The sequence below is a fragment of the Sorex araneus genome, chromosome X (genome assembly GCF_027595985.1).
Source record: "Sorex araneus isolate mSorAra2 chromosome X, mSorAra2.pri, whole genome shotgun sequence".
In the NCBI taxonomy this organism is placed as follows: domain Eukaryota; kingdom Metazoa; phylum Chordata; class Mammalia; order Eulipotyphla; family Soricidae; genus Sorex; species Sorex araneus.
The window spans coordinates 63,510,185-63,537,985 of NC_073313.1; the positions used below are offsets into that span (position 1 = coordinate 63,510,185).

The 27,801-nt window shown below is 42.8% G+C and overlaps 1 protein-coding gene across 3 annotated transcripts in view; it reads right to left on the reverse strand.

Moving 5' to 3' along the window:
- Positions 1-27,801, reverse strand: part of AFF2 (ALF transcription elongation factor 2) — a 552,818-nt gene that overhangs the window by 6,692 nt on the left and 518,325 nt on the right. For all 3 annotated transcript variants that reach the window (XM_055122196.1, XM_055122195.1, XM_055122197.1), the window contains 8 exons: positions 24,812-25,034; positions 18,182-18,477; positions 17,578-17,641; positions 13,146-13,282; positions 8,948-9,019; positions 8,305-8,398; positions 6,142-6,197; positions 2,073-2,263 (listed from right to left, as the gene is read on the reverse strand). In XM_055122196.1, coding sequence (XP_054978171.1) covers positions 2,073-2,263; positions 6,142-6,197; positions 8,305-8,398; positions 8,948-9,019; positions 13,146-13,282; positions 17,578-17,641; positions 18,182-18,477; positions 24,812-25,034 — 1,133 coding nt within the window. The remainder of the gene's footprint in view (positions 1-2,072; positions 2,264-6,141; positions 6,198-8,304; positions 8,399-8,947; positions 9,020-13,145; positions 13,283-17,577; positions 17,642-18,181; positions 18,478-24,811; positions 25,035-27,801) is intronic.

The window sequence follows — 27,801 nt, forward strand, 5'->3', positions numbered from 1 at the left end:
AGGCAACTGTGGGCAGGAATTCACTGAAGGTGTCTGAGGGCCCACTATTAATTTTGTGTCTAAATTAGTGGTGCAATCAATGGATTAAAAGTGTAGATTCTGGAATCACCGGATCTAGATTCAATTCCCAATTCTACCATTTAGAACTGTGATTTCATAGGTAAGGTTTTTTTTTTTATCTTTTTCTTTCTTTAAACTGTTCTTCATATACCTGAAATTTTCCAACAAGTAATAAATGAGACAGGATGCAAACTTGAGTGATTAGGCTTGTCCAGATATGTACCCTGAGCTGAGCTTACCATGACAGAGGGATGAGGGGTAGGGATGGGTTTAAGGAGGCAGAAGTGCAGGGAACTGGATGCTCTGGTGTAGGGTGTGGTACCAGAATGTTGTATGCATGGGACCCTAGTTTTGTAGTGGTGCCTCAGATAAAAATTATTTCTTTTGCTTTTTTGAAGTCACACCCAGCGATGCACAGGGGTTACTCCTGGCTCTGCACTCAGGAATTTCCCTTGGTGGTGCTCAGAGGACGATATGGGATGCTGGGAATTGAACCCGGGTCGGCGGCGTGCAAGGCAAATGCCCTACCCGCTGTGCTATTGCTCCGGCCCCTCAGATAAAAATTTTAAACATAGATTAGTAGAGAAAATTTGCATACTCTCAACTTTAATGAGTTGGCACTTCACATGCAGGCAGTGCTGTAGTAATGGGTCTTTAGGGGGAGGGTTTAAGAAGCCTGTGTTTGGTTCTGTAATAAGCCTCTGAAAAGACTGTCCTGGACATGCAAGCAGTAGTTGTTCAGAAACATTAGAGGTGGGCGGAACCATAGAATTGGAGCACAAAAGGAAAGGGGATGGGCCGGACTGTGAGGTGACTGCAGCACGGGAGTCCTGAGCCAGGAGGTCCCATAAATCCATGTAGTCAAACTCACTGGAACATGGATCAACATGTGCATCTATTTCAGCTCCAAGTCCATTCCTAGAAATCCTGGAAGCACCTAAGTCCACTTCATCCAACTGTCATCACATCATGCCCCAGCAGCAGTCACCAGACCATGAAACGTGCTAGGGCCTTCCTGTTGCTGGCTAAACATCTCTACTGCCTTAGATGGCTGGTTATCCCGTCATACTCAATGTCAAAAGGCACCATCCATCCCTACTTTCACTTCACCAAGGCTGTCTTTAACAGCTGTTCCTGAGTGAACACAGTCAAATGAATGGGCAGGTGAAAAGTATGCTTGCTTTTACTTCCCACTTTCCTGAGGACACTGGGTCTTCATTGTGAACCACTAACAGCAAGGGTCACAGATGGAATCACAAGTCAATTAAGACCGATGACCTTCTTGCTGGTGAAGTAGGGTCCTCCTTGCATTTGTTTTGTAGTAAACCATCCTGCTACCCTGAACAGGATGGTGATCGTTCATCCTAGTCCGTATGTGAAAACTACTAGCTGACCTTTGGCCCTCACTTCAGCATGCAAGTCACATTATCATGAGCTCAGTGGAGTTCAGGATTGTAATAACTCAAACTCACTTCTCCAAAGAAAAAATTAAAGTTGACCACAGAGGCCAACAAAATCTTATTAATTTGCTAGTTATTCCTTTTCCCTTTGCCTCTGTTTCACTGTGTTGATCCTTACCACTGAGTGAAAATCTGAAACCGTCATTTGTCAACATTGTTTAAGCTTTAAAGAACAACATGCCAGGCCTTTCACACTATTTCAGCAAAATCAGTCACTGAGGGGGCTGGAGTGATAGCACAGAGGGTAGGGCGTTTGCCTTGCACGCGGCCGACCCGGGTTCAAATCCCAGCATCCCATATGGTCCCCTGAGCACCGCCAGGGGTGATTCCTGAGTGCATGAGCCAGGAGTGACCCCTGTGCATTGCTGGGTGTGACCCAAAAAGCAAAAAAAAAAAGAAAAAGATCAGTCACTGAATCAATTCTGAGTTAACCCTGCTTCCTTTATCTAAGCCTTGAAAATCAGAGTCAGAAATATAAAGCTACCAAGGAAAACTCAGGTAGAGTCGAATCCACCACAGCCTATGAACATTAGGTTGAACCCATGAACTTACCTTTGTTCTCTCTTGTCAGTTTGTCTGCCATGTCCCAGTGCTCATAACCCCGTAGCACGTTGCTAGTGATGTTGACATGGCTGGCGGCCATGTGGTGAATGCGTTGAGGAATGGTGATTGGGCCATTGTTACAGTTGCCCATTGCGTTGATAGGAGACACATTGTTGAGGGACACCGGTGATGGGGTGTTCCTGGTGAAGTGGGAGAGAGAGAAGCATGTTAGGCTGGTTGGGAAGAGAACATATGGGGATGGCGGCCTCTCTACAGGAGCATGATCCCACAAGAGCATGAGCAGACCGCCTGCCTTAGTAAGGTTTAGCATGGTGAATGCATGTTCCACCTAAGTAGACTTGAGCTAGTCCCCACAACCCATCGTTTCTTGTCCGAGGATGTCCCCAAACTCACACCTTTGAGAGGCTCCCATGTAGTGATGACTTATAATCTCCCCTTTACAGGCTCCATCTGGCCACCCTCTACAGGCTGCAGTGCTGGCCTATAGGACCAACCTCTCTTTTAATATTGAACACTGACCTCTTGGTGCCCCCGGCCAACCATTAGTAACACCATATGCATTGTTACCCTGGTTGCCAAACACCAGAGAGAGCTGCGTGAATACCTCCAGAGTGAGTGTTACCCACATCTGTAGCTCTTGCTTTGAATATATGTTTAACAAGCGTTATGATGCTTCTGAAATGAAACAAATCACAGCAATGATGCTCTCTCTACCTGCTGCCAGAAAAGCAACTGGCAGTTAGGAAAGACTTGACATGCAATATTGCTCTATTATCATAACATTTCGTGGAAACCACAACGACACTTTGCTTCAAATAGTCACAACAGTAAGTTAAGTGCAGTTTTTCAAAGCACCCCTCCACCCCGCCCAAAGCAGTATTAGGGAAGCCAGCAAAAGGAGGGAGTCTGAAGGGACTTAGGGTTCTTTCAGACTTGCTACAGAAGTGACTCTTCATTGCTGACTCTGCACCTGTTCCTGCACTGAATAGGTGACAGTGTTGGGGGCAGATTCTTGTTTTATCCTTTAATGTTAGAGACACGGAATCACTGTTAGCACATTGTGCCAAACATGGGAAGCCTGGATTAGACTGTCCTGCTGCACATTTGCCTGAGGATAGTTGCCAAAGCAGGTAGAGCTTCCCGTGACCTGGAGAAAGTTTCCGCAGCCACCTTCAGCCTCTATCCTTTATCAGCCAGGCTTAAGCGACCGACCGTCCAAACGCACCTGATTATAACTGAACACTTGGGAGGGGCAGTGCAAGGATGGGGAAAGCTGTTTTGAACTTTGAGTCTGCAGGTCGGAAGGAGCTTCCTCCTTCAAACAGCCAATGGCACATCACCAAGGAACCCTTTCTCATCCCTGCTGCCCACTTTTCTTTCAGCAGCTGCAGCTTTCAGACAACTCTTGATTTCCAAGGGGACTCTGTTCCTCAGAACTCGCCTCTGCTCACAGAATTAGATGTGCACCCTGGCAAGAAGCGTACGCATGGATGGTAATTTGGGGGAGGGATCTGGGGGAAATGGTAGTCACAGAATGCTGAAGTGGAGCTGACAATGTAGCAGAAATAGCCACAAGAAAGCTTGGTTGCATTTTTATAGCATAGGTCTACTGGTCTGTTCTGGGGTGAGGGCCACACTTAGGGCTCACACTGACTCTGTACTTAACATGTGGAAGTGAACGTGAAGGTTTTCCAGCATTTCCTCACTTCTTTGTGTGTGTGTGTGTGTGTGTGTGTGTGTGTGTAGGGGGTGGGGGATAATAGGCCACACCTGGAAGTGCTCAGAGCTTACTTGTGGTTCTGTGCTCAGTGGTAACTCCTGGCAGTGCTTGGGAGACCTTATGCAGCATTGGGGATCGAACAGGGTCAGCTGTGAGCAAGGCGTTAACCACTGAGCTCTCTCTCCGGCCTGCCCCCTTGTTTCTTGTTGCTCCTTTCTGAACTCTCTGAATGCTTCTTGATGGAAAGAGTCAGTCTAAAGGCAGGGTAGGCTGCGGAGAAAGACTGATCAGGTCCTCGGCTAATGACAAGACCAAACAAGCAGGGAAAGCTGGCATTCTTTGCTGTGGCAGCTGCAAAAAACTGCTTAGGGCTTTCTGCCGCAGTCCTCCGCTTTTGAACATCAATGGAAAGCAAGAAATCGCCTTTCTTTTTTGCAATCTCAAGAGGAAATTGCAAAGCCACCTAGGGCCACAAACTTCAAACAGGAAGTCTGTGGGGCTGGGAGTGAAGTGCTGGGATCTCTGGAGGCTTGAAGGGTCCCCCGAAGTCACGCTGGGCCTCTGACCCTGCCCTTTCCCTCCCGAGCTTTCCTCCCCCAGAAGCAAGGACGGGAGCTGAGGGTTTCCCTCCCTGTTCGGAAGTCACAAGGGCAAAGAAGTCACTTCTGTGTTCCGGGGCACATCCGGAAAAGGCTGATTTGTGTGTCCGGGGAAGGACGGGCCACACCAAATTGTACTCAGGGCTTACTCCTGGCGCTGTGCTATGGGATCACTCCTGGTCGGGATCAGGGTATGTGGTGCTGGGGATCGGACTCATGCCCACTGAGCACAAAAGCAAGTGCCCTAACAGCTGCATTATCTCCCCAGACTCCTGAAAAGGCTTTTCACGTGCTCTTCAGGGTCTCTTTCCCCTTCGCTTGCTACTTCCCTTGTTTCTAGCTAGATGCTCACAAACCAGTTTGGCCTTTTCTTTCTTATCCGTCTTTCCTTTTGTTTTTTTGGGTCACACCTAGCAATGCACAAGGTTTACTCCTGGCTCTGCACTCAGGAATTACTCCTGGAGGTGCTAGGGGACCATATGGGACTATATGGGGCTGTACTATCGCTCCAGCCCCATGCCAGGAAAGTAGTTTGGCCTTTTCAGGAAAAAAATCACTCAGTGAGTCCTGGAAATACCTGTTCCTTAGGAAAACAAATCAAGAGTTCCCAGTTGAACCCCAGGCGCTCCCTTATAAATCATACCAGTACTCCTCAACCCCGATAGCACAGTGGGTAGGGCATTTGCCCTGCACACGACGATCTGGGTTTGATGCCTCCATCCGTCTTTGAGAGCCTGGCAAGCTAAGGAGAGTATCCTACCCGCATGGCAAAGCCTTGCAAGCTACCCGTGGCATATTTGATATGCCAAAAACAGTAACAACAAGTCTCACAATGTAGACGTTTCTGGTGCCCGCTCGAGCAAATCAATGAGCAACAGGATGACAGTGACCCCTCAACCCCACCCCTGGGGCAGAGTCACCTGGCAAACACTGGAAATGATCAGTGGTGGAGGGAGGAGGCAAAGTTGCTTCTGCTCGCATTGAAAACTTATAAGGTGCTGTAGGATTCATCGGTCTGACGGGCACGTGGCACAGGGCACTGTGCAAATGCAACGAGCCAAGTGAAGCTAGCTGAGGATGTCCCTGGGGAGAGCAGCGCTCACTTCGCTGTGCCCCCAACTACTCTGGGCATACTTTCAGCTCTTGTCCTGGCCTTTGCACAGTCACGGCATGTGCACAGGATCATGTACACCCCCGCTAAAGCTTCTGCCAGGAATGTGGGAGTCCACTGAGCCTGAGATCAGCTGAACGGGTGCTTTTACGTCTTAGGTCAGGGTATTTTAGTGTTAACATCGAAATCATCACGGACGCTCAGCTAATTGGCTAAATACCTTCATATTTTCGGCTCTTCTGCCTTTGGTTTTATTTAACAGCACTTCCAATATATAAATGAATATTTCATTGGTCTTTCATTACGGAGTGAATCATGGACAAGTCACTGCGGTTGAGTTCCTTTTACCCGACCTCCCTGAAATGGCCCGGTGCTTGCCATCTATCCCATCACCAGAGATCTTTATGGCCATAATTTGGGGTAAAGAGCAGAGTGAAAGGAAGTCGGAATCACATGCAGTTAGACTTTTCTGGCTTGCCATGAGCCGAGACCTAAGTCGAATTTTGCCTGCACAGGGATGACAAGCCTCTCCGAAGAGTCCTGCTCTCTTAAGTCGTCAATGCAAACTATTAGGCGTCTGCTAGGTCATTCATTTGCATGAAAAAGCCCCTTTCAGAAGATACTTACTTCCCATTGCTGCCGACCCAAGGAGATGGCATCTGAGCGACTTTTGAAGCATTTTGCTAGGAGAGAGAAAGAGAGAGAGGGAAATAAGGACATCTATTTTGTGTTTTATTAATTCAGAAACAGATGGAAGTGTGATTTGAGTACATTAATATTGATTGCAGCATTTCGGGATGCCTCCTGTTTCGTTCGCGGAGCTGGGAGGCTTGCGCACGTCAGCACACCACGACGCACACTCCATGAAAATAGCTGGGTAGGATAATTGGTGGGCTCCAATCAGGCCCATGAAAGTCACTTGATGAAAGATCTGATATACTAAAAGGCCCAGTGAAATCAGACTCAGTTCTCCAAGAAGTGGTTTAATTATCCTCATCTGAAATTTATTCTGCAAAACAAGCTCTTCAGAGTACAAGCAAGCTTTTCACCTTAGCTCCAGTTGCAAACTTTTTCCCTGGGTGGCAGGGTGGGGGGTAATTTCTGATATTCAGGGAGTGTGTCAAGACCCACTTTTGTCTTCTCTCTCCAGTCACCTGGATTTACTGTCTTCACATGCAAATCCCCCTAGCTGCCAGTTTTCTCTTTTGAGCAATTCAAGGAGTGCAGGTCTGGGGCACTAAAAGGTCTTTGACACCCCTCTGGGTTGGTTTGAAGGAGCTCGCTGCTGTGGAATTTCGTGCTTAGACACTGGTGGTGCACAAGGAAACGAACATTCAGTATTTCTGCAGTGAGGTGGCGACCCAGCTGTGCCAAAGCCCTCGCTAGGCGGGAGCCTGGGCATGGCCAGGCCACAGGTGCATTAAGTCAACTCAGGTCTGTCTTTACAGAGTCAGGCCTCAGTATTTTTTCTCCTCGGCCTCTCGGGTTTCGGCCTGGTCTCCTCTGCAAATGGAGTTCCAGGCAGAAGTCCACAAATTAGGAGCCCAGGGCGCAGGTAACGCTCCTGGGAAGCCCGGAGACCCACAGCTGAGGTGCCTTTTGCAGTTTCCAGTACTAACTCCCTAGGCATGTCAGCACACTGCAAGGGCAGTGAGCCATGGAACATGTGTGATCAGGAGGCCGGCAGCGGCAGGACCCAGATCCTGACTAGAGGCTCCTCCTGAACTCATGCTTCAGACCTACTGGACCATGCTCAGAATCCTGATTTCACAAACCCTCGAGGCACTTTGGAGGCCAAGGCCAGCTCAAGAATTACCTTGGCGAGCACATTCTGAGTGTCAGAGACGACAGCAGTATTAGTCATGTTCTCTGACCCCATTCGCCAACAGGAGCACGGCAGCAAAACTCTGGCTGTTTCCCAGCCAGCAGTATCTGTAAATGGCTCTGTCTCATCGTCACCCACTGGCCCAGGGTGTCTGATGTCAGAACCTGACCTGATTCATTTTAACCACGGCTTTGGGGTAACTGAGTCAAGCAGGCTCATAGATTTGACAACACTCATTCACGGGGCTGGAACAATAAGACCTGGGTTTGATTCTTGGCATCCCATATGGTTCCCTGAGCACTACCAGGAGAAATCCCTGAGCGTTGCTGGTGTGATCCCCAAAAACAAAACAAAAAAACAGAGGCAGGATGCTGTGGGAGGTGAGTTAAAGGGGTGGGAGGGAAACCGGGGACACTGGTGCTGGGAAATGATACTGGTGGGGGGATGGGTGTTGGAACATTGTTTGACTGAAATGCAATCATGAACAATTTTAATGCTCTATCTCACGGTGATTCAATAAAAAAATTTAAAAATGCACACTCCAGGGGTCCAAAGGGGAATGGCTCCCCCAACACTGCTGAAAAATTCCTTGGGTCATCACTCACTTCATGTGGTACTGCTCAGAGTGGCAGTCGAATCACTATCCTTGGGTAGACCCCTCATGTGGGACAGGACAGAAGATGTCACCTCTCTGACTATGGGCAGGAAGCTGCCAAGAGTCATTCCATGAGTTCAGCAAAGAACCAGGGGATCAGGCTACTGAACTTTCTTTCCCAGGAAGCCAAACCAAGTTCCACTCTCGGAGGAGCCCCAAAGGAGAGATGGGAGGGCATTAGCTGGCTTGGGATGAGCAAGGCTAATGAAGCCTTTGGCAACAGCTACCTAGATACTTACAACATGCCTGCCATGTCCCATCAGGGAATTTTTTCACCTGGTATCCATAAAATATACAAGACAAGGATTACCTTAAAATATTCCATCAGGGATCGGGAGTACTTCATAGCATGGTCCTTCTTCAGTTTAAACATCCGCAAGTAGAGAAGCGACAAGCATCGGTAGCTGCAGGCATGAGGAAAGGATTATATGTTAATGGCAACTCTTACTAAGCCTGTAACCTATAAGTGGAAGTGCTGACTCATATACTGCAATTGCCCTACAATTATTGAGGGACATTAAAGAATATATAAGAGGGGTTGAAGTGATAGTACAGCGAGTCGGATGTTTGCTTTGCACATGGCCCATGTGGGTTCAATTCCTGGCATCCCATATGGGCCGGCCCGAAAACTACCAAAAGTAATTTCGGAGCACAGAGCCAGGAATAATTCTTGAGTATCACTGGGTGTGGCTCAAAAACCAAAGGGAGGGGAGATAGATAGATAGAGAGGTGGGGGGGGGGTTTAAAGCATTAAAAACCCATCTTTATAAGGTCTAAATTAGAAGAGAAAATGTTTAATCAGCAGTGGAACAAGTACATTAGCTGTCCTATAATTGTTTAATGAAAAATAAGAATAATGGTCTGAGGTAAGCAATTAAAGCAGACCTGAAGTTTTATTCTCAGATCCTTCTTCAATCTTTGAGATGGCCTCCCATGACCCCCAGGTAACTCACCATAACACTGCCAGCTTTTTGTCTCCATCTGAAGCCAAGGGGCTCGCAAAGTTCTTCAGCCTCATGGCATACCTTTGTAGAGAAAGGACAGTGTCAAGTGGAATCTCAGAAATTTCCATGGTCATTGGTAATCTGTCCACTGGAATGGTAGTTTCACGTTTTCTCCGGATAAGAGTACGGACTAGGGCACCAGGACAAAAGCTAGCTCTGGAGAAGTCAGCTAAGTCCCACTTAGTAGGATGGAGGTAGGGGATTGTATTGGTTTGGTGAATATATCAATGCTGGAAAAGTGTTGTTTCTGGGAACTAAACTAGCGAAACACCATTATTGGTTTTCAATGAGAGGTGGACACAGATGTTGGTCTCAGTTCATTTTATGACAGATGAGGTACATACTTTACAAGTGTGCCTGACATGGGACTGGAGCGATAGCACAGCAGGTAGGGCATTTTCCTTGCATGTGGCTGACCTGGGTTCAATTCCTCCGTCCCTCTCAGAGAGCCTGGCAAGATACTGAGAGTATCCTGCCCACATGGCAGAGCCTGGCAAGCTACCAGTGGCGTATTTGATATGCCAAAAACAGTTACTGGTGCCCGCTCGAGCAAATGGATGAACAACGGGACGACAGTGCTACAGGGATACAGTGCCTGACATGAGCCAAGAGAGACCCCACTCACACAGCTAAAAAGATCCTTTTGAATGGCCCAGGTCTGCAACATATTCCTATAGAAAGTGGTTTTATTTTATTTATATATTTTTTCAAGAAAGACCGGCTGATTTTACAGTGTTTGAAGGTCTAAGCACCCTTAATTTATGGTTCTTGTCTATTTAGTCTTTCCATTCTCTTTAATTGTTACTGTTCCACACTGGGGTGATCAAAGGTTGAGTAGTTCCCATTTTTTCCCTTCGAGCTGAGAATTCTCGGCATTTAGACTCTTGAAAATCAATTCATTGCATAAAATCATTGTCTGAGCGTTAATGCAATTTCACAGGTATTTGTGGTGGAATAAGTAAGCGAGTTCAGCGTTGCAGAAGGAAGTTGAAGTGTGCATGCAGTCTGGACTCGTTTTCATTTATGAGCAGGAGATGAAGCGCATGTAGGGACTCTGTAATTGCACCACAGACTCATTTTGAGCAACCTTCCCCAAACATCAAAGCCCCTGGGACTGACCCCCAGGACTCTGCACCATTTTAGCATATTCTATCCACTCTGCTGTCTTGGCTATTATTCCAGTTCTGTTGAGTGAACATTTTCCAGAAAAGGGGCCTATGCACTTGATTTGAGTCCCTCCTGTTGTTCCAATATTAAGCAAAAGGATTTTTATTATGTAATAAATCTAACTGTCTTTGACAGCTGGATCACGGGAGTGTCAAGTCACTGCAATGCCCCCCTTGTTTTCCCAGATACATTTCTGTTGCAAATTCCCAAAGCTCAGAGCAACTATAATTATTTGAATGAAGAAAATGGGGCTCGCTCTTTCTGTGTAGCCAGCACGCTGTCAGGGAGAGAGTAATAAAAATCTCTTCAACATAATATTACACTACAAAAAACCTGGTTCACATTACAGTCACCCTGAAATTGCACCCGTTTTGCAGTGACATGATAGTGGAGGTTTGATTGCTTAAATGGACCAGAAGACCTAGTTACTTTAGCTCATTTGTTTCCAAATAAAATTTCACTCTCAAAAAACATTATATACACTTTACAGATCAATGCAAAATAACTGCATTGTATATGTGTATACATATATCTACATATAAATATATAAACATATATAATGTATTATAAATATTACATATAATATAAATATATATAGTAAGAGAGAAAGGGAAGAAGGCAAGAGGGAGAGAGGAGAGAAGATACAAAAGAGTATATGTGAAATTGAAGGGGGAAAAGTATGCAGAATGAAAATCAAGGCCATGGGCTGTCTCTGTGGCATTGTTCTGGTATACTACTACACTCTGTTGTAGTTATGTAAGACGTTACCTTTGGGGTAAAAGTGAGTGGAGGATTCACAGGAATTTTCTGTATCATTTCTTACAATTATACATATATCTATAATGGTATCAAAATAAAAGTTTCAAAAATATTGACTTTAAAGTTAATATCTAAAACTTTCTGCTGAAAATGTTTACCATGTTCAATGTAATACTCCTATGGGGATTCAGCAATCATATAATGAAAAGAAAAATAACGGTGGATAATAAAATGCATGTTGTGGGGCTGGAGTGATAGCACAGCGGGTAGGGCGTTTGTCTTGCACGCGGCCGACCTGGGTTCGAATCCCAGCATCCCATATGGTCCTCTGAGCACCGCCAGGGGTGACTCCTGAGTGCGTGAGCCAGGAGTGACCCCTGTGCATCGCCGGGTGTGACCCAAATAGCAAAAAAAAAAAAGAATAAGAAACCTGACATGACAAGAAAAATAACTTGAGGGAAACACCCATAAATTCACCTTTCTCCCCCAACCACAATGTCATTTCCTTTTTAGTGGGGTCCATATTATAAACATGACTGTTCAGCTCCATAGTCTCCATCATTGCTGTGTTTCAATAACTGCAAAGTATTCTGCTAACTATCTGAGATGCAACTAATTAGTTCTCTAATATTATTTGGTTTGTTTTTCAGTCTGTGCTATAATATATGCCAAACTGTACACCATTCTGCTCCTTTGGGGGCAACGGGTCTCACAAGCAACATTCAGGAAGTCTGGGGGGCCGCCTGGTGAAACTTGGCCAACTCTTCCAACTCTCCTTTAATACTCAGACCCAGCAGTGCTCGAGGCCAACAGGACCATCTCAGTGTTCGGGAAACCATGTGATACTGGGGATAGAACTTAGTGTGTCCAGCATGCAATACACATGTTCTAGCCTCTTGAGCTGTGTCCCTGGCCCTCTTCCTTTTGTACCCTTACAAGCATCCTCAGGAACTGACATTCAAATTGCCAGAGGTTAAATTTACTGGCTCAAAAGATGGGAATAACAAATTATCCATGACAAAAGTTTTCACTCTCATCATCGCAAATGGCATACCTAGTTCGCCATTATTTTTATGTGATAAAAATAGGTATTAACATTTATACATGTTCTCATTAATTCGAAGAGTGGCTTCTGTAATTTGCATCTGGGGATGAACAGAAGTCATGGGTTTCATACCATGCTTATTTATTAAAGTTTCCCATCAATTTTAAATTCTTTTATTTTTCCCAGAAAATCTCAAATAGAAATCGATTTCCCCCATGCATGCTAAATTTGTCTAATTCAGAGGGGTTAGGTGCAGGTGTCCTCAGATTTGTAACAGTTCATGCAGATAGAAGCCAAATAGTACCAACCAGACTTGCCATTATTGATTAAGTAAGCCAGAGGTGACTGAAAAATAAGGGCCTATCAAATGAAGAACTGCTCACTCAATCAAAAGCAATTATTAATTCGTACAGAGAAGAATGGTGCTCGTTCACTATCCAACAGTGGATTAAATTATTGTACAAATATCTGCAGGTTACTAGAAAACACTGAAAGGATATTATTTCATCTACTTCCCCTTCTTCCTGCAATTTTTTTTTGATTACCCACAAATCCTACTCCACACCAAGATCAACGGGGCAGAAAATTTCATTTAAAATGCAAATGAAACCAATAATCTGTGCAGTTAATATAGCCTCTCCTGTCCTCCCCCTCTCATCTCGGGTCCCCTGCTACCACCTTGTCAGTTCCCCTTCAATTCCAGATGCCTGGGAAGTTACTCCACACCTGCAGCCTTAAACTGAGACTGTGCTGGAACAGTGCCTCCTCCCTTTTTAATAATCAAGGCAGAACTTCTTAGAAAACAGGATTTCTAACTGAAATCCCAGAAGCACCACTCTCTTTGAATTATAAAAGAGCACTTTTAAAAGACAAGTGTTGATGCCAAATGGCAAAATTAGACTTTCCTTCCACCCACGACATTTTCATTTTCATTTTCAGAATATTGCAAATTATAACACATTAGAACCCCTGAAGGGGATAATTTATAAAACGCAGTGTCCATCAATTATGAATTTTCCATGACATTAATAAAATGGCCAGAACTAATTATGATGACTTCGACAAAGAAGATGCCTTGAACAAAAACTATGGGGCAATGATATTTCTGAAAACTGTAGCAGCTTCTAATTATGACTGAAATGAGCTTAGGAAGATGGCTGCGGTGAAGTTATTAACCTTAGGAGCTCCACGGTCTCGGAGTACATGGTATATGGAGACTTGGCTTCCAGGGGGTCACGCTCCATCGCATTGCCACATTCAGTGAAGGACAGGGCTGCATCCGCATAATTCACAGCTTTGCCAAATTTCTCGAACTGAAACAGAAGATGACTCATCAACACAATACTCCCTCTTGGCTCCCTCATATAAAGGAGTAATTCTCAACACTGCAACATTTGGGATCCCTCCCCTGGGAATATTTGGCAATGCCTGGAGACTGTTTTTTTTGTTGTTGTTGTTTTTATCACCAGAGACAGGGGGCAGCTGGTGGGCAGAAGTCAGAGATGCTGTTCAACACCCTGTAATGCCCAGGAAAAATGCCCATATGGAGAATTGCTGGTTCAAGATGTCAATAATGCCAGGATTGAGAAACCCTGATGGAGAGCAGGGGGTGAAATCTATGAATTAGTATTGATAATGATGTAACTGATAGGAGGTTCTAGTGATCGCAGTAAGTTATTTGCTGTGGTGGCATCCTCATGTACTCATGGGCATCACTGCCTTTTTGGTGGATCAGAATTCAAATCACGACGACAACTAGTTTCAAGTTAATCAACTTACTAGGCTGATCCTGGTAGTGTCCCATAGACAGAGCGGCCAAATCTCATGGACGAGTAACTATACAATCGTTGCCTGGCACTCTGTGAACACATCAATCCCACTTCCAAAAGCATGACAAATGGATGCCATTGTCATAAAAAATGTGAAGCAATAGCATGACTTGTGACAATAATTGCATCACTTTCATTGTAAATGATGGTCTAAAATAGTGGGTCAAAAAGCCAAAAATATTGCAGTACTAAATATTTTAGTTTGTAAAATTTTATTGGAAAAGGTTTTAGCCTTACTAATGGTCCCGATTAAAATGACTTAGACATACTGATTTCCTTTTTTATGTGTAATGAATATTATATATGACGCTTTTACAGTGAGTATTTTATAACAGTATTTAACATTTTCAATGTTGAATAGCTGGATGTAAGAATTCCATTAATAGGGAGTTTTATGTAAAAGAATGAATGTAATACTGATTTAACTATTTTAATTATCTTGTAGATCCTTTACCAAAATGTTTTCTGTGCAACTGTGAAAATTTCAGTTCTCAAAATGACAGAGTAGCAGTCCCTAAGAAAGGATTAAGTATAACTATAAAATGATGAGTTACGGGTTTTGCAGAATCCCTTGTTGTAAATGACTCTTTACAATAAATGTTCATTAGATTTTATGTACTGCAGGAATTCTGTGGTTTTTCTTTCTGTAAGTTGTGGAAAAAATATTGGTTTCAATGAGATTCAAAGTGATTTTATGAAAAAGCCTATGAGTATGTATGCAAACAATCTCCTCTTTCAAGAGGATTTCCTTAGGTCATTTGACTCTGACTGACTCTCCCATTTGGAAGCTAATCTTTGCTTTCAAGTTTTTGAGGTGACTTTTTATTCATCCATAGCTGGAAGAATCCTTAAGGACCTCCAATCCCAAATATTTTTCCAAAAGGTGGAACTGATATTCGGAGACAAATGATCTGAAGAGTATCAGGCTAGGGGCTGGATCATACCTTTTTTCTGGACCTCCATTTTCCCCATCCATGAAATGTGGGGTTTGAACTATAAGATGGGCTTTCAGCTCTGATGGAGACATACTTAATAGTCCTTGAAATGAGAGATTCCCCCTGGATTAAAAAACCACTACTCCCTGAAGGGGATTTGTTGTTTATTTCATGTATCCCCCAAATTTTTGTTATCAAAGTCAGTTTGTGTATGTAATCTGGCTTTCTTTGTGGTCACAGTCCATGACAATATCAAAGACTTTTCACCCCACTCCCAATAATCAAATTTTCCCTCAATGGAGGAAGATTCTCTCTAACTAGAAATCCGTTCTTTATTATGTTTCATTGTTTTGGAGTCACACCCAGAAATGTTCAGGAGAAATCCCTGGCTCTGTACTTAGTCTGACTGAAACCCCGTCACACACAACTATGTAACTGTGTATCTCATAATGATTCAATAAAAAATTAAAAATAAGTGGGCGCTTATTTGCTCAGGAGACCATGTGCGCTGCTGGGGAACAACCCAGGGTTGGCTGTACGTCAGGCAAGCACTTTATCTCCTGAACTTTCTCTTTTGCATTAAAAATACATTCTTTGAGTGTTTTTAGACCAAAAGTGACTGGGAAGGAAACAAACACAGCCTGAGAAGGTAGATGGTGATGTTGAGTCTTAATCTTAAGAATGTATGTTTGTATCTGTGAATGAGTGAGTGTGTGTATGTGTCTGACTTCTCTTACTCCTCCCATTTTACCAATGTGGCCTCCAATGTGTCCCAGTCTCCACCAGCTCACGTACTGATGTCTATGTTTTTCTTTACCCTGGCCTGACAGAGAGAAAACTCCAGAGTGTTTGCTCAGTGCTGTGGAGTCGAGGACACTAATAGAAAACCTTTGGTCTTTGAGTCAGCCTCACTGCCACCACAGTCTTTCAAACCTTCAACTACCAATATACTATCACAGCAGTTTCCCCAGCATCTTTCTTGCTGCTCACACCCAGACTGTCTGGTCATTTTTCTCTGCAGGAGCAGGGGACAACCTTTTCCCCTCTCAGGACAATGCACAACCACAGAATGGTTAGCTGTAGATAATAGCTGAGCAAGTTGAACCACAGTAGGAATATGATAGAAAGGAGGAAGGCAGCAGATAGACAACCAGGGAGAGTTGATGCTGCCCATTCATAATTCAAAGTGCAGAGACTGCTGTGATACCCCAGTGTATGTCTTAAGAATCAAACATCGGGGCTAGAGCTATAGCACAGCAGATAGGGCATTTGCCTTGCATGCGTTCGACCTGGGTTCGATTCCCAGCATCCCATATGGTCCCTTGACCACCGCCAGGAGTAATTCCTGAGTGCAGAGCCAGGAGTAATCCTGTGCATTGTGCATTGCCAGGTGTTACCCAAAAAACAAACAAACAAACAAACAAAAAAATCAAACATTATTGGCAGCTAAGTCCTGTCTGGCTACAATGTAAAGTGAAGAAGGCTATTACCTTTCTCTGAAAAAAAAAATAGACAGGGTTGAAGCAACCAGTCTAATGGTTTGGGATTTTGTCAAAGGTGAGGAATGTAAATTGAGGGCAATGCTTCTCAATCTTGACTGCAGCTGGGAATCATTCTGTTTCTCAGAAATTCTCATCCCAGTTTGAACTACAGCCTGAGTTTAAGTGTTAATTTAAATCTCCTAATATGATGGCAACATGTGACCGAGACTCCTCTGAGGAGGATAAGTCAAGTATAACCACTATCTCAGTGGCCCAACCCATGGAGTTAAGAGGGTTTTCCCAGTGTTCTGGGAAATCCAGAGAACAGAAATTTCTGGGTGGGCTCCAAGCTTGCCTAGTGACCTCACCATAAAAACATGTAATCAACTGCAACAAGAAGTGGAGTTGTTTTTCTACAAACCTGAGTTTTCCAAAGCCAATTTTTGTGGTGAAAAGTTATTTATTGTAACTGAAATCATATTTTCACAGTAGTGTTTATGCTCCTGCTTGTGGTGTACAAAATTACTGTCCCTCTACTCTCACCAGAGCCCTCAAGACCATGCCCTGTAATCTTGATCTCACTTCTAAGTCTGCTACTTCCACTCCTCCTCCTTCCTTATTCCTCCCTCCCTCCCTTCCACTCTCCTCCTTGTAACCTGAGTTTTTTATTCAAAGTCCAAAGGATTTTGTCATTAGGTGCAGTCCATGATTTCAAAAAATACCACAGGTGGGGCCGGAGCGATTGTACAGTGGGTAGGGTGTTTGCCTTGCACGCGGCCGACCCATGGTCCTCCAAGCACCGTCAGGAGTAATTCCTGAGTGCAGAGCCAGGAGTAACCCCTGAGCATCGCTGGGTGTGACCCAAAAAGCAAAAAAAGTAAACCACATGTTATTGAAGTCATTTGTCTTTTTCTCTATGATTAATTTTGCTTGACAAGGCACCCTTTGGTGCCATTCAAGTTGTCACCAACTTCATCCTCCAAAAGGGGCAAGAATTCATATTTTCTTAGAGCTTCATAGTAGTTTAGGTTTTAACCTCTTTTAATGGTTCTCAACTACCATCTCCCTGTCCAAACAAGTTCTGGTCTTTTGAACCCAAAGGACCCAGTCTTCTCTAGGGTAGTTTCAAAAGTCACTTGGAAATAATTTGAACAAGAACAATTGTGTTCTGTAGCTGGAGCAAAGAAGAGTTTAAAAATGCAAAGGAAACAAATTTGTGAGTAACAGGGTGAAGAAATTAGCCAATGCCAACCTCCCTTTGCAGAGTAGCAGAGAGAAAGTTTGGTTCTTCTGTAAAGTGCCTTCCTGATGTTTCTTCGAAGCACAAGATCGTAATGGGAAAAAAGAGAAGAAGGTAACTTACCAGTGCATCAGCTTTGTGTTTTAGCTTCTTAGCTTCTTGCATGTAAAAATCAGCATTGTGTACCCTGAAAAAATAAAATGGGTTTTGTTAGGAAACAATGCCTCACCTTCTCATCAAAAGTTGAGCGAAAAAATTTATTCTTGACGTGACTCCATTTCTATACAATGCCTTGAAAAAGGCAGATAAATTCTTCTATTCCTATAGTAATGAACCTTGAGATAATCCTGTAAATGGAATCTGATGTGCTTAAAGGCTCATTCAGATACGTAACCACACCTCCAACCCCATTCATTATAGTTGTCCAAACAGCTCAAACAAGACTCAACTGGAAGCCTATCTGCTGTTCCACAATTCTTCTTGAGGACAAAATTAAGAAAGGAGGACCAAGCAAGCTCGTCGTAAGCACCTGCATTTGAAACCAGTAACCGAGCTCTGTGATTCCAATGGGCCAAAGATGTTTCTTGTTGGGATTACATATGGCTGGGGAGGAGTGATATACTTGGAAGGTTATAGGCAACCGCTGGGACCTAAGTTTGTAGGTTAGAAAAAAACGCACTATCCCACCCACCCTTCACCTCGCCATGATAATGTGAGGTCAACATACGAGTCATCAAAAGTAAGCTTGGGTCTTCGGACATTAGTGGTGCTGCTTGACAAAAGAGGCAGGGCCGCCCAGGATGTCATCTCCAGGTGACTGCTGTCCATGAGGCCAGTAGAGATGGTGGACGTTATAGTGGAAATGGTAGTGGTAGTAGTTGTGGTGGTGGCTGTTGCTGTGGCTGTGGCAGTTGCTGTGACAGTGGCTGAGACGAGAGCAGCAGAATTGACCATGGCACTGGTAAGAGAAGTGTTGGTGATGGTGATGGTAGCAGAGGCTGGCTTTCTGGTAGTGTCTCCATTCTGGAACAAAGTAGGGCACATTCTCTTAGGTTCATGTTTTTTGATTTTATTTCTTTTTAAAATTTACGTGTTTTGGGGGGCACATCCAGGAGTGTTCATGGGTTACTCCTGGCTTAGTGCTCTCAGATCACTCCTGGGAGGGCTCAGGGGACCACGTAGGGTGTTGGGGATCAAACTCGCACTGACCACGTGCAATGCATATGTCTTACTCAGTGTATTATCTCAGACCCCTCATGTTTTATATATAGTATCTACACACCAAGATGTATTATTATGTTGATGCCAATAATGTACAATTCAATTGTGTATGACACATACAATTCAATAACCAATTATTTCTAGTCCAAAATGTATAATAGACTACGTAAATTCTTTAGGAGATATATATATACATATATATATATTTAAATTGATTTCTTATCAAAGACAGTAGCAACAAGTCTCATAATGGAAACGTTACTGGTGCCTGCTGGAGCAAATCGATGAGCAACGGGATGACAGTGCTACAGTGTATTAAGATCATGTGATTTACAATATTGGTAGTAATGGTTACTTACACATTTTTTATAAACTAGTTTCATAAATCCTTTGAATGTCAAGCACACTAGGAATTAAAGCAAGAGATAATAATACAAAACACACAGCTTGAAGATAAAGGGTGACACAGGTCCAAACACAAAGTAATTCAGGAACTGTGATTAGCCCCACAATCTATGATGGCAGGCATGGAATCCAGTAGAGTATGCGAGATGCATGGGAACCAAAGGAAAGGGGGTGGAAAACTAGACAGAAAAGAGATGGGAAGGAGATAACAAGAGAGGGAGAAGAGGAAGAGAATCTGTGATCAATAGAAGAGGAGAAGGAGAAAGAGTAGGAAGAGGAGAAGCAGCAGAAGAAGGAGACAAAGCAGGAGGAGAGGAAGAGAGTGAAAGAAGAAGGAGGAAAAAGTGGGAGGAGTACGAGGGAAGAGGAAGAGGGAGGAGGAGAAAATAAGGGAGGGAGAGGAAGACAGAGGGAGAAACTGGAAAGGAAGTGGAGTGAGAGGAAGGGAAAAAGAGCAAGGGAGGCAGAGGAGACAGGAAGAAGAGAGAGGGAATGAAATGAAGTGAAAAAGAGTAGAGGGAGGAAGAGGGAGAGACTGAGAGAAGAAGGGAGGGTGGGAAGGTCGAGAGAGTAAGATAAAAATGAAAGACAGAGAGAGAAAGGAAGACCAAGGAAGGAAGGAGAGGAGAGGAAGAGAGGGGGAGGAACAACCGGATATGTATGTTTACTGATAAGGAAGCATAAACTTTCAGTAGGGTTAGTAAAATATTCAAGTCAGGGGGAAAGTCATACGTCCAGCACAGTATGTGTCAGCACAGTAGGCAATGCACTGGACCCAGGAGACCCAGGCCTGAGCCTTGGAGGAGGAGCTGCTGCTTTGCAGAAGGGAATGCCTCCTGGGTGCCTCCTCATTTCCATATCCTGGAAGAGGGAAAACTCATTCCAACCGGGTCAACAATCAAATGGGTCAGAGACTTCTGGCTTTGCTCTGAATTGCTGCTGTTTCTCAAGGAAAGCTGAAGAAAGCTGTGGGGAAGATTTGTCATTTGGTGGCAGTGTGTGTCCCCTGACCCCCTGTGCGTCCACATGCCAGCCTGTACATCGTACTTGACTCACAAGAGACTTGTCATGGTCTCGCTCTTCCTCTGACCCTTGTGACCTGGACTCAGCCTGTGCCTGGTAACTTCAAGTGTTCTTCTCTCTTAACCTCACAATTTACTGACCCTATATTATTTACGGACTGGAACAATAGCGCAGTAGGTTTGCCTTGCACACGGAGGACCTGGGTTTGATTCCTCCATCTCTCTTTGAGAGCCCAGCAAGCTACTGAGAATATCCCACCCACACGGCAGAGCCTAGCAAGCTACCCGTGGCGTATTCAATATGCCAAAAACAGTAAGAACAAATCTCACAATGGAGACGTCACTGGTGCCTGCTCGAGCAAATCCATGAACAGGACAACAGTGCTACAGTGCGGTGCTACAGTATTATTGACACATACTGACACGAAGCTGATAATTCCCAATGAGAACCCCAATCTTATTCCCTCTGGATAACACCACTAAGATGGTCCATTAGCACCTCAAATTTCCCTGAAACTATCAAAAGCCAGGCTAGTTTCCCATTTCTATCATTTGCAGGAGGATCTTCTGTTCTTGTCAATAGAAGGACTCTTCCTCCTGTCAGGACAGCATGGTGATCAGCAGGGCTTTTGGCATCAGGCTGCTGCCATCTTGCCATCTCTCTGAGCTTCTTTGCTTTAATTGGGCTTTTACACTGAAGTTCTGTAAATTATTTCCCCAAATGATAATGCTCCTACAACCCATTCTGAAAACCACAGCTCTGCTTCATCTGGAATTTCTTCTGCTCCATTACACTCACCCAATTTATTAGCATCATGCTTGCTGTATCTCCCCGTCTGCCCCTCCCAGTTCTAAGCCTCAACATACAGGTCCTCATGACCAGCAAGCACTCTCCTGGCTGGACTCCTGACCTTCCAGCTAGTTTTCCAATCCACCCTCAACCCGCTGCCAGACAGCCTGAGCTTCCAAACAAAGCACAGGCAATTCACTTGCTTGCACTGTCATGCTCACCACGCTGAGTTCCTTTGAGGCATTTTAGGCCTTCTACTTGGTTTCTGTGTTCCACATCATCTCCTGTTCTTCCCTCCTATGGATCATTTTTTTAAATGGAATTGCCATGAGATACAGTTACAAACTTTCATGTTTGAGTTTCAATCATCACTGTCACTGTCACTGTCATCCCGTTGCTCATCGATTTGCTAGAGGGGGCACCAGTAACGTCTCCATTGTGAGACTTGCTGTTACTGTTTTTGGCATATCGAATACACCACGGGTAGCTTGCCAGGCTCTGCTGTGCGGGCAAAATTCTCTTGGTAGCTTGCCGGGCTCTCCGAGAGGGGCAGAAGAATCGAACTTGGGTTGGCTGCGTGCAGGGCAAATGTTCCTACTGCTGTGCTATCATACAATGATCAAACACCCATCTCTCTACCAGTTCACATTCTCCATCACCAATGCCCCAGTATACCCTCCATTTCCAACCCTCTTTGCCTCCATGGCTGACAATTTACCCTATACTCTCTCTCTAATTTTGGGTATCACGGTTTGCAATACAGATACTGAGAGGTTATCACGTTTGGTCCTTTATCTACTTTCAGCACACATCTCCCATCCCAAATGATTCCTTCAACCATCATTGGCTTAGTGACCCATTCTCTATTCGAGCTGCTTCCTCCCCCAGATCATGAGACAGACTTTTAACTATGGGGCATTATTTCTGGTCCTTGTATCTACTGTCCTTGGGTGTCAATCTTATATTATGTTATTTTATATACCACAAAACTGAACACTTGCATGGGTATTCACTTCTCAGGTTTGTGTGTCTGGGAATTCTAGGTTGAAAAGACCTTGCCTTCTTTACTCCATGTTTTTATATTTCACCTTGGAGTAATTTTTTTCTATTTGTAATGTTTTTAAGTTGAAATCTATATTACATAATGCTTATTATCTTTTTTTTTTTTGCTTTTTGGGTCATACCTGGCAATGCACAGGGGTTACTCCTGGCTCATACTCTCAGGAATTACTCCTGGTGATACTCAGGGGACCATATGGGATGCTGGAAACCGAACTCAGGTTGGCTGCATGCAAGACAAATGCCCTACCCGCTGTGCTATTGCTCCAGCTCCTTATTATCTTTAACTATCTTAAACTGTTCCTTCAGTGGTGTTCTATACAATCTTTTTATTGTCGCTCAGCCAATCTCTACAACTACTGAATCTTGTGAAACTAAAACAGAGTTCCCATTAAGTGCTAGGCCCCTGCTGCCCTATTCCTCTAGGCCCTAGAGCTCACTATTCTATTGTCTTTTGAGATTCTACAAGCGGAATCATACAATATTTGTTTCCTTGCAGCTGATTTATTTTACTTAATATAAAGAATGGTCTTGAGGTTCACACATGTTATATCATGGAACAGATTTCTCTCCCTTTTCAAGGCAGAATAATAATCCATTGTATGAATAGACCATTTTCTGTTTAGCTACTTCTCTTTCTTTCTAAACCCTGCCATCTATTAAGTCCCCACTCAATAAACATCCTCTCTTCCAGGGAAATTGCCTGATGTATATAGTTAGAAGTGCTTTCATTCTGCTTCTTCCCTGTAGAGAGCTGAGAGCTTTGTCTCAATTCCCCTCCATGACACTAATCATCACTGATTGTAAATTCAGGTTTTCGGAGCACATGTCACATTGATCATCTTGGATTGAGAGCTGTTTCAGCTGTTGAATCATCTCTGATTTATGACACCACTGTCTCCTCTACCACGACCAGTCCAGTGCTTGTGTTTGCTGAAGATAGGCATGCCTAGAGTAGTCAAAAGGGACACTTTAAAAAGAAAAGCTAAATGTCAACACTTCTTTTCTCTATGAATGTATCTTTTCCACTTGATCCTGGATCTTCTGCTTATCAAGTACTTATTACGGCCAAGAACTCATTATGATTATTGTACCAAAAGGCTACATATCTAAAACTTGTTATGGTGAATATAAAAAAATTAAAAGATAATCATGTGCTTTATTCATCTAAAACACATAAAATCAGAGTCTTCTGAAACGCCCAACCCAGTTCCATGATTCGACTATTAAAGACAGATGACCTAAGCCAAATATCACAGTCAAGACAGTGCCACTTGTCCCTACCAGTGAGATATATGACGAATGGCTTGATACCCAATCTACACCAGACATACAACATTATATAGATCAAAAACTATTTAAAATACCAGAAAACACACCCATTATATGTATTAAAAGATGTCTCACAGTTTGCCCATGGCCACAGGACTAGTTTGTTGCCGTATTATCACTATATATAGTAAGTCTTCTGGTTTCTAGCCAAGGGTAAAAATATACTACTCATCTCCCAGTTTCAAGAAGGAAGAGTCAAGGAATCAGCAAAGGCAAAAGGTGCTCAATCCCATGATGGAGGATGTAATGATTTCCTGAAGAAGGGTGATCCAGTTGAAAGGATAAATATAAATTCATTTGTGAAGCTTCCCCAGCAGATTTTAGTTTTTGTGGAAATAACTGCAGATTCTTGTAACCATTTTTATTGTCATTATAGTATTTTTGTTAAATACCTAGTTACTTGGGATAATATGCTAGGCACTGTACAAAAAGAATTACCTGGATATGGTGCATGCCATCCAAAAGTTTGCAATAGAAAAGGGCATAAGTTGGAGGTCATACTACTAACTACGTTCCATATGAAAAACAAGATTGATAGTGTAATTACTGTTCAGAATAGATGGTTAGAAATTAAACCATTTCTAACATCGAGGTCATGTTTGAAAGTGTAAATACCAAATGTTATATGGGCAAGTTAACATGGCCCATGTACACAAATTTTATAGGGAAAATGACTACTTTATAATAAAGTTGTCATTTTTTTATAATAAAGAAATTTCTTTATACCAGTGATGAAATTTAACTAGAAACACACATCACTGCAATCACTGTACATGATAGAATACAATTAGTACAATAGGGTCCATAAAGCTTAGAGGCCTCATGACTTTTCCTGGAGTGTTAATTGGCACCTGATATTTGCCAACTTATTGCTTTTCTCTCATTTTTTAATGTGACACCTAAAGAAAGCCATATGCATATGTTTGCTTACATCTGCATATACCTACATTTACATGAAAAGGTGGATACATTTGTCATTAATATTCGCTAGTGACTCTATTATTTGTGGCTTCCACAGTACTTATACCTCTACCTGAGCCAGATGAAAAGACTGTGTGTGGATGTAAAATCTGCTACAAATTCTCAATTATCTATGCTAATCAAGCAGCTCTGCATAAGACCCAAAGGACTGGATAATCCTTCAGTTGATCAAGTACAATTCCAAGCATTTGTTCTTTCATTCTCTAAATGACTGTTACTTACCATGTGCCAGATGGCATGGTTAGTAGTATAGATGTCTCCCCTGCACCCACAAGGTACAATGGAATTGAACTAGAGGATGGGCAAGGCCCCGAGGGGCTGCATTATCATTGATTTGGAGAAGCAAACTGGAATTAAAAATTAACCCAGAGTTCAAATAAGCAAGACTTGAAGTCGATAAAGACTTGAGATAGTTGAGTACACATATTTTCACTCTGCCTCTTCCTCCTGTCTGCCTGCAACATCCCTGGATGGTCAACTACATTTATAGAAGTTGGGTTAATGTCTCTTTACCTGACAATGATCACAGTCCTTCAAAGATGCTTACATTTATGGATATCCCTTTGAAGGTTGCACAAAATCTGCCTTCACTCCTCTTGGGCTTGGTAGAGGTGATCTGTCCAATTACAGGGATGTTTTTGTCTTGACCGAAGGGGCCATGGTTGCCACTGACATTTCTGCGACGCGGGGGATCCTCTGGCAGAGGGGAAAGTGGAGGAGGAAACAGCTTTTCTTCTTTTCTTCTGTTTGCTCTCCTGGACGAACCATTTCTGTGTAAACAAAAGTGAGTAGTTATCATAAAGTTTGTCTCTCTTTATTCTGTTTTTCCCATGATGTCAGTACTTTTAACTAAAGTTCTATTTAACTGTTGTTTCTTTACTATGATGAAAATTTTGTGTACATAGATGTGTATATGAAACATATAGATATTTATACACTGACATCCTTCTCTGTAGCTATATATATGGGTGCAAATATATATATATGTGTGTGTGAGTGTGTGTGTCTAAGTTTAAACATATACTTAGACATAGTGCTAAGTATAAGCATGTCTTTGAGGCAAAAATCCATGATAAATATGTGTGTAATGGAGTGTGCTACAGTGTGATATTTGCAACCTTTCAAGATTGTTGCTAATTGGATTTTTATGGAAAATTCAATGCAGACTGTAATCCCATCATTTTTAGGATGGTTCTTACTTATTTTGCCCTAAGACTTAACTGCACAATCACATGGTAAATGGTACAATAAACAATTAGTGGAAGGCTAGTTTCCTTAAGAATACTATGCTTATATATTACTTAGAAATAAATAGCAACATTACTACTTTGTTATATATTGCAAATTGTGTGATCAAAGCGCTCTACCCCAATGATAAGGCATAATGAGCCCTTGACCTCAAGTCATTATATTGAAATACAGAAGTACTCTACAAAACCGTATTTGAAAAATATTCTTTTGTGATACTGCCATTAGATATACACAGTCTTAAACGTACTCACATGCTTTCAATATGATTTATCTGTCCATTAAATGGGCACCATCAAATAGACTGAGATTTCAAATAAAACAGAACAACTAAGACCTTATGCTAGCTGCTTAACATGGTAATTGGGTCATGGATTTTCATTTTAGTTACTGTCTTAGACTAATCAATGAAGATTACTTGAATTTTAATCTTTTCTTAGACAACTAATATTGCGCTTGCAACCATTTACTTTTCATGATTATTGACTACAATTTTCAATAGCAAATTAAGTCAACAAAAATTTATGCTTTTCTCTTGGTCGATTTCAGTCACTATCCAGAAATATAGATTCACAAATATAGATTCTCAAACCAACAAATCAAAGATGAACAAGCATTAAAGTGGCTTGGTTTCCTTAAATAGTAGACAGACTATAGTCTTGTTCCTCTTCTACTTTTTTCCACAAACTTGCCAATAGGAATAATATTTATATCATCTTCATCTTTTGTTTCATAAATGGAGCACTATGTCAGTTTTTATCATGCAGCAACATTATAAAGCTATCATGTGTTTCATCCATTACTTTAATTGATTGGAATTAATTTTTAAGTATTTGCAATGGATTTTTAAAATTGGTTTGACAAGTAGAAACCTTTTAAGCCAACGTAATGCCTGATTAAAATGATGATAAACATGTAGATTAATATCATGTCCACGAAAAACTGTATAAATATTAGCCTCTACCAAGTACAATCATGACAGAGGCATCAGACCTTTTGGAGTTTGTAAATGGACTTCAGCATTGCTGGAAATTTGTAAGAGGTGAATGACTCATTGGCTATGACCACATCTCTACAATTTGAATTGCCTGAGACGGTAGTAGGGCTGCATCCTAGAAGCACTTTATTTCCCATTGGCTACTACAGTAATGTAAGCTTTTAATGCCATGGTACTGATCAATGGACTCAATGACTTCTTTGCACCAGTCACCTGACCCTCTTTCATGTGATTAATAGCAATAGGGAACCCTGGAATCATGAATGAGTTTCTTGAGGAAAGACACATACAGAAAATTATCTAGATACATACACTATTACCACATGGCTACCTACTATGAAAACTATGTGTGCTACTCTGGGAACCATTTGCAGTAGGCCAGAGGATAGTAGGCAAAGTAGGTGCATCATCACCTAAACTCATTATGCCTTGTCATTGTGGCAGAGCTCTTTGGCCATAGATTTTGCAATGTATGACAATGTATAAGCTGTGCTATTAATTTCTAAGTAATATATAACCACAGTATTCCTTAAGGAACTATCCTCCCACTAATTGGTTATTGTATCATTTACTGTGGGCCTTGAATGACAGATCAAGCTCCAAAGAAAGAGGATGAAAGCCTACATGGGTCTTCTGTTGGATAATGGGGGACTCAAACTATCCTTGCAAAAATTGGCATGGAGGTTCACTAAGACATAGGTGGCAGAGGAAGCTTGAGAAATGGATTCCTAGATGAGGACCCAAGACTTCAATTTGTTGGGTGAGCACAAGTATCTTCCATGATTAAAATGCTACTAGGTCAGAAAGGACATCTGTACCTATATGTTCATTGCAGCACTGTTCACAATAGCCAAAATCTGGAAACAACTCAAGTGCCCTAGAACAGATCACTGGTTAAAGAAACTCTGGTACATCTACACAATGGAATACTATGCAGCTGTTAGGAGAGATGAAGTCATGAAATTTGCTTATAAGTGGATAGGCATGGAGAGTATCATGCTAAATAAAATGAGTCAGAAAGAGAGGGACAGAAATAGAAAGACTGCAATCATTTGTGGAGTATAGGATAACATCACATGAGGCTGACACCCAAGGACAGTACATCCAAGGGCCAGGAGGACTGCCCCATAGCTGGAAGCCTGCTTCATCAGTAGAGGAGAGAAGGCAGATAGAATAGTGAAGGGATCACTAAGAAAATGATGGCTGGAGGAATCAGTCGGGATGGGAAATGTGTGCCGAAAGTAGATACTGGACCAAAAATGATGACCTCTCAGTGTCTGTGTTGCAAGCCA